Source organism: Gorilla gorilla, chromosome 20, assembly GCF_029281585.2.
Source record: "Gorilla gorilla gorilla isolate KB3781 chromosome 20, NHGRI_mGorGor1-v2.1_pri, whole genome shotgun sequence".
Classification (NCBI taxonomy): domain Eukaryota; kingdom Metazoa; phylum Chordata; class Mammalia; order Primates; family Hominidae; genus Gorilla; species Gorilla gorilla.
The window spans coordinates 52,176,196-52,182,655 of record NC_073244.2 but is presented as its reverse complement, the minus strand read 5'-3'; the positions used below and the strand labels follow the sequence as shown (position 1 = coordinate 52,182,655).

General features: G+C 52.5%; 1 protein-coding gene across 1 annotated transcript; it reads left to right on the top strand.

The window, feature by feature from the left end:
- The first annotated feature begins 1,698 nt into the window (after window positions 1-1,698).
- On the top strand, window positions 1,699-5,228 carry SERTAD1 (SERTA domain containing 1). Its single transcript, XM_004060750.4, has 2 exons — window positions 1,699-1,859; window positions 4,183-5,228. The coding sequence occupies exon 2, from the start codon at window positions 4,183-4,185 to the stop codon at window positions 4,891-4,893; it is 711 nt and encodes a 236-aa protein (XP_004060798.1). The 5' UTR covers window positions 1,699-1,859; the 3' UTR covers window positions 4,894-5,228.
- The last annotated feature ends 1,232 nt before the right edge of the window (window positions 5,229-6,460 follow it).

Here is a 6,460-nt window from a genome sequence, read left to right as displayed (position 1 = left end):
TGTATTTTTAGTAGAGACAGGGTTTTACCATGTTGGCCAGGCTGGTCTCGAACTCCTGACCTCGTGATCTGCCCACCTCAGCCTCCCAAAGTGCTGAGATTACAGGCGTGAGCCACCACGCCCGGCCCATGCCTGGCTAATTCTCAAATTTTTTTGTAGTGATGAGATCTCACTGTGTTGCCCAGGCTGGACTCAAGTGAACTCCTGGACTCAAGTGACCCTCCTGCCTTGGCCTCCCAAAGTACTGGATTACAGTTGTTGCCTAGCTAACAACTATCAATTAAATCTAGGTGAGAGAGTATTCAGGCGTGAGCCACTGCATCCGGCCATGGGAGGAGTATTATACCCTGTTTACCTCTAGCCCCATCCTGCATGTCTATCCACCTTGAACTAAGAGCTTGTCTTATTACAACAGCTATTACTACTAACAAAGAAACACGTTGCTAACCAGGCATGGTGGTGTGCCCCTGTAGTCCCAGCTGCTTGGGGGTCTGAGGCAGGAGGATGGCTTGAACCCGGGAGGCTGCAGTGAGCCGAGATGGCACCCCTGCACTTCAGCCTGGGTGACAGAGCGAGACCCTGTCTCAAAAACAAAATAAAATAAAATAAAAAGTAAAGAAAAAAATAATAAGCAGCTGGGCGCGGTAGCTCACGCCTGTAATCCCAACACTCAGGGGCCGAGGAGGGCGGATCACCTGAGGTAAGGAGTTTGAGACCTGCCTGGCCAACATGGTGAAACCCCGTCTCTACTAAAAATACAAAAATTAGCCAGGCGTGGTGGCGCACGCCTGTAGTCCCAGCTACTCGGGAGGCTGAGGCAGGATAATTGCTTGAACCTGGGAGGCGGAGGTTACAGTGAACCGAGATCGTGCCACTGCACTCCAGCCTGGGCGACGGAGTGAGAATCTGTCTCAAATAAATAAATAAATAAATAAATAAATAAATAAATAAATAAATAAATAAATAAATAAAATGAAAAAAAAAACACAAAACACGTTGCACCCCACTCTGAAGATTTTTCATGAATTAATTTAATCCTTAAAAACAATCCTGTAAACTAGGCGCTATTTTCTCTCATTTTAAAGGAGAAACAGACCAGAAGGGATTAAAACACTTGCCCCAGGTCACACAGCTGCTTAGGGAATGGAGCCCGGGATGTGATTCCGTTGGTATCGCACTTCCACCTCACTCCCGCCTTTAACCACAATTAAGTCCAACTGTCCAGCATTGCTTGAGTGTGGTATTGTGTTCTTATAGATATGATCCTATTTAAAGTATCCCGTCAAGAGGTAGGCAAGACGATCCCCATTTAACTTTGTGTAGCTTGAAGAGGTTGATCATTTTTCCAAGGTCACGCATCCAGTGAGTGGGGAATCTGGAGTCGGAATTTGAACCCGGGCATTATTTGTAGTGTAGACCCCTGTCGGGGCTGGATGTGTAAGAAGCTTAATTGCCGGGTTTGGCAGGTGCATGGGTAGTTGTGAGGGGCTCGTATTTTGAGAGGCAAAAGCCCCCACTCGCCACCGCTCCCCGGAGTAAAAAGCCACCTCTTTCCACCCCTCACTCGCGCAGCCGCCCGGGCATGCGCCCTGAAACCCCTCCTTCAGAATCCGCCCCCCTACAGGCTCCGCCCATCACCATGCAGGGCCAATCCCTGGGGCGGAGGGCGGGGCAGCCACGAGAGTGGGCGGTCGCTAAGGGTAGTTAGGAGTCTGGAGTCGTGAGCCGGAGTCAGAACTGCGTCTCGCGACCCAGGCGCCGGTTTCCGGAGGAGAGCTAGCAAGCGATGCTGCCGCTGCCGTTTCCTGATTGGTTGTGGGTGGCTACCTCTTCGTTCTGATTGGCCGCTAGTGAGCAAGGTATGTAAATGAAGGGGCCTGGGAACAGAAGGGCTACCAGCGGCCGGGTCCTTCACTGAGTTCGATCCCTGGGTCCGACAGGTGCCCGCCGGGGCTGCCCGGGATCGAGACGCACGGAACTCTACGTGCTGTCTGCCCCGGCCGGGCCGGGTGAATCACGCCGCAGTCCGAGAAGGGGGCGGAGGCGCCGGCTTCTTGGCTCCGGCTGCGTGACTCACCCGCCCCCGCCGCCGCCGCTTCGGGAGGAGCCGCCTCCACTGCCGGAAGCGAGCGGAGGCCGGGCGCAGAGAACAGCCCGCCAGGGGTCCCGGCTCGCACGGCGCCGGGAGGCCGGCAGGAATCACAGCCGGGAATCGGGGCAGTAGAAGGGGTCCTGGGGTCAGAGGGGCCAGAATCCCCGGGGGAAAGCCGGCCTGGGCACCGCTAGGGGGCGCCGGGACCCGGGGGCGGAGTCGGGGGTGGGGGCGGAATTCCTGCGGTTCCGGACTCCCCGGACTGCGGGGAAGGGGACGAAGACCCTGTTTTGAGTAGTGTGGTGGGCCACTCTTAAAACCTTGCTAGGCAGGGTCCCGAAACTGGACTCTACAGTCTTCCTGGCCCAAAAAAGTAGGTAGCGCCAGGGGTCCAAAACTCCAGCCCTACCCCCGCCACTCCAAGAACAGTGGACCCTCAAACTTATCTCAGTGACTGACCCCGGTGCCGATCACGATTTCCCGACAAGCCCTGTCTATTCTGCCTCCCAAATAAGTCCTGACTCGACCGACTTCCTTCCATGCCACTACCAGCTCCTACTCCAGGCCATCACCATCGTCCGTCCCAAACGAGTACGGCCTACCAGTGGGTCTCAGATCCCCCCTCTTTTTGCCCCCCACAGTCTTCCTCGAAGCAGCCATGGGGGGGGATCTTCCGGAAACCTAATCAGCTCACAACACCATTCCCTCCCTGCTCAAATTCCTTTAATGACTGCCCACCACACTCAGGATAAAATCCAAACTCCCTACTTCTGCATATGTGGCTTTCTGTGACCTGGCTTGTGCCCGTTCCCCTAGCTGCTCCCCAATCTGGTCTCCTACCATGTCACTCTCTGTGTGCCACCCATGCTGGTCTCTTTCCAGTTCAAGCCCATCCAGCCTCTGGGCTTTTCTCTGCCTTTTTTTGTTGTTCCCTCCTCCCGGAATGCTTTTCCCAGGGTCTCCCATGGCTGACTTCTCTGACCTGAGGGCTCCATTCAAATGTCACCTCCTTACAGGAGCCTTCTCTGATCATCTAAAAGGTCTCTAGGAACTTTTAGTGTCTTCCTGTAATTCTCTGTATATTTCCTGTGTTTCCTTATTTATTTACTGTTTGAAACATAGTCATAGTAGACAATAAATATTAAACTACGTGAAACTAGTTTAGTATTTATAATATTATAACTTATTTAGATATAATTATGTTATTATAATAAAATATGTGAAACAGCTGCTTTTGTAGGGGAAAAAGTTGAATATTGGCCATTCCACATGGTTCACTGAAGAAATAATAATGTTATCATTAAGTGTACTTATTGGCAGGGTGAGGCAGCTCACACTTGTAATCTCAGTACTTTGGGAGGCTGAGGCAGGAGGATGGCTTGAGGCAAGGAGTTTGAGACCACCCTGGGCAACATAGTGAGACCTTGTCTCTACAAAAAATAAAAGGGAAAAAGAAAAAGTACTTATTGACTGAGGGGGGAGGATTGCTTCAGGCCAGGAGTTTGAGACCAGCCTGGGCAATATAGTGAGACCCCATCTTTATTTTTTCAGATAAAAAAAGTCTATAAATATACTTAAATATAAAATTTAAAATTTAAGAAGTCTATAGGCCAGGCACGGTGGCTCACGCATGTAATCCCAGCACTTTATGAGGCAGAGGTGGGCGGATCACTTGAGGTCCAGGAGGTCGAGACCAGCCTGGCCAACATGGTGAAACCGTGCTTCTTCTAAAAATACAAAAATTAGCCGGGTGTGGTGGCGTGCGCCTGTAATCCTAGCTTTTGGGGAGGCTGAGGCACGAGAATCATTTGAACCCGTGAGGCAGAGGTTGCAATGAGCTGAGATCACGGCATTACACTCCAGCCTGGGCAACAGAGCGAGACTCCATCTCAAAAAAAAATCTATAAATATACATATACAGTTAAATAAAAATTGTCTATATCTTTAAAGTTCCCTAAGAAAAGCTAGGCACAGAGAGGTTAAGTGACTTGCCCAAGATCCTACCTGCAGCAACTGTCAGATCCAGGCTTTGAACTTAACATTTGTTTTCTATAACTGACTATAACTCCATCACTCCCTGCCCTCTGCAGATGCTGAGCAAGGGTCTGAAGCGGAAACGGGAGGAGGAGGAGGAGAAGGAACCTCTGGCAGTCGACGCCTGGTGGCTAGATCCTGGCCACGCAGCGGTGGCACAGGCACCCCAGGCCGTGGCCTCTAGCTCCCTCTTTGACCTCTCAGTGCTCAAGCTCCACCACAGCCTGCAGCAGAGTGAGCCGGACCTGCGGCACCTGGTGCTGGTCGTGAACACTCTGCGGCGCATCCAGGCGTCCATGGCACCCGCGGCTGCCCTGCCACCTGTGCCCAGCCCACCTGCAGCCCCCAGTGTGGCTGACAACTTACTGGCAAGCTCAGACGCTGCCCTTTCAGCCTCCATGGCCAGCCTCCTGGAGGACCTCAGCCACATTGAGGGCCTGAGTCAGGCTCCCCAACCCTTGGCAGACGAAGGGCCACCAGGCCGTAGCATTGGGGGAGCAGCGCCCAGCTTGGGTGCCTTGGACCTGCTGGGCCCAGCCACTGGCTGTCTACTGGACGATGGGCTCGAGGGCCTGTTTGAGGATATTGACACCTCTATGTATGACAATGAACTTTGGGCACCAGCCTCTGAGGGCCTCAAACCAGGCCCTGAGGATGGGCCGGGCAAGGAGGAAGCTCCGGAGCTGGACGAGGCCGAATTGGACTACCTCATGGATGTGCTGGTGGGCACACAGGCACTGGAGCGGCCGCCGGGGCCAGGGCGCTGAGCCCTCGTGCTGGGATGGTTGTCTGGTATCGGAACCGAGCCGGCTGGCTGGACCAACTGTCCTCGAAAAGACACAGCTGGCTTCCCTAGTACAGAGAACAGGGCTTGGGCCACTTTGGAGAGACAGAATCCAGTCCTGGGCAACTTCACATCCGTCCTCCTGTCTCAGGGCTGGCAGGGGGAGCCTGGAATTACCCCCTAGTGATGGCATGACAGGGTCTGGTGGGGACTGAATTCCCTGGCCCTGGGGTCATAGCTTGGGCTGTTCCTTCTCTGATATGGGAAGAGACCCCAATCAGATTTTTCAAATTAAAGCCAGTCCTGGGAAATCTCAAATCCGTGTGCTGCTTTGTCTCTGGGCAAATGTGAAGGCGAGATAAAAACATCAAACATTTTATTGGGCGTAGACTGTGTACGAGGCACAGTTTCTAAGCACGTCACTGTGTTAACTCATTTAATCCTATAACAGCCCTACAAGATCGGTAGTATTATCACCCCATTTTACAGGTGAGAAAACCAAGGCTCCAAGATTATCACTTGAGGTGGGTTTTAAATTATGAACTTTTTTTTTTTTTTTTTTTTTTTGAGATAGGGCCTCACTCTGTCACCCAGGTTGAAGTACAGTGGTCTGATCATGGCTCACTACAGCCTCAAACTCCTGGGCTCAAGCGATCCTCCTACCAGGCCACTTTTTTCTTTTCTTTCTTTTTTTTTTAAGACAGATTCTTACTCTGTCGCCCAGGCTGGAGTGCAGTGGCGTGACTTCAGCTCACTGCAGCCTCCACCTCCCGGGTTCAAACGATTCTCCTGCCTCGGCCTCCCAATTAGCTGGGACCGACTAATTTTTTATATTTTTTGTAGAGACAGGGTTTCACCGTGTTAGCCAGGATGGTCTTCATCTTCTGACCTCGTGATCTGCCTGCCTCAGCCTCCCAAAGTGCTGGGATTACAGACGTGAGCCACTGTGCCTGGCCTTTTTTTTTTTTTTTCTTAAATTTTATTTCTTTTCCTTGCTAGCAGGAAGTCAAGGCAACTTTTTAAAAATGAAAGCAAGTCCTCGCCTGGAGTCTACCTGTATTTATTGAGGAGAGAAGGGGAGATTGCTTTCAGAATGGTCCCGAAATAAAAACACAAAACCTGGACCCTGGACAGATCCTCTCCAAGGAGCCCTGAGAGTCGGCTCTCCAGGAAAATGGGGGGAGGAAAGGGGGACAACGGCCCATTTTTAAAAATAAAATTCACTCCTGGTCTTAAATCTCTGGGCAAAGGATAGGGACACTTGGAGCTATGTCTGAAATAAAGCCACTAGGCTTGGTAGCTGGACTGCAAAGAGGGAGCTCAGGGCAGGCAGCTGTGCCTTCCTTCTAGAAGAAACCCAGATCCGGATGAGCTGGGGCCACCTGCCCGTGTGCTAGGCCTGGCTGGAGCGCCGGGTGTCAGCGGCCGCCCCCGCGGTCCAGCCGCATTCCAGGCCTGGCTGGGAGGGGCGGCACACTCAGCGGCCTGGCACGGGACCCAGGCTGCGTCCTTCCTGACGGACGCAGGGACAGGGCGGAGCCTGAGGGGGG

Bases quoted from the DNA above. Each gene is read 5' to 3' on its own strand.
- SERTAD1 (XM_004060750.4), top strand. From the start codon at position 4,183: ATGCTGAGCAAGGGTCTGAAGCGGAAACGGGAGGAGGAGGAGGAGAAG.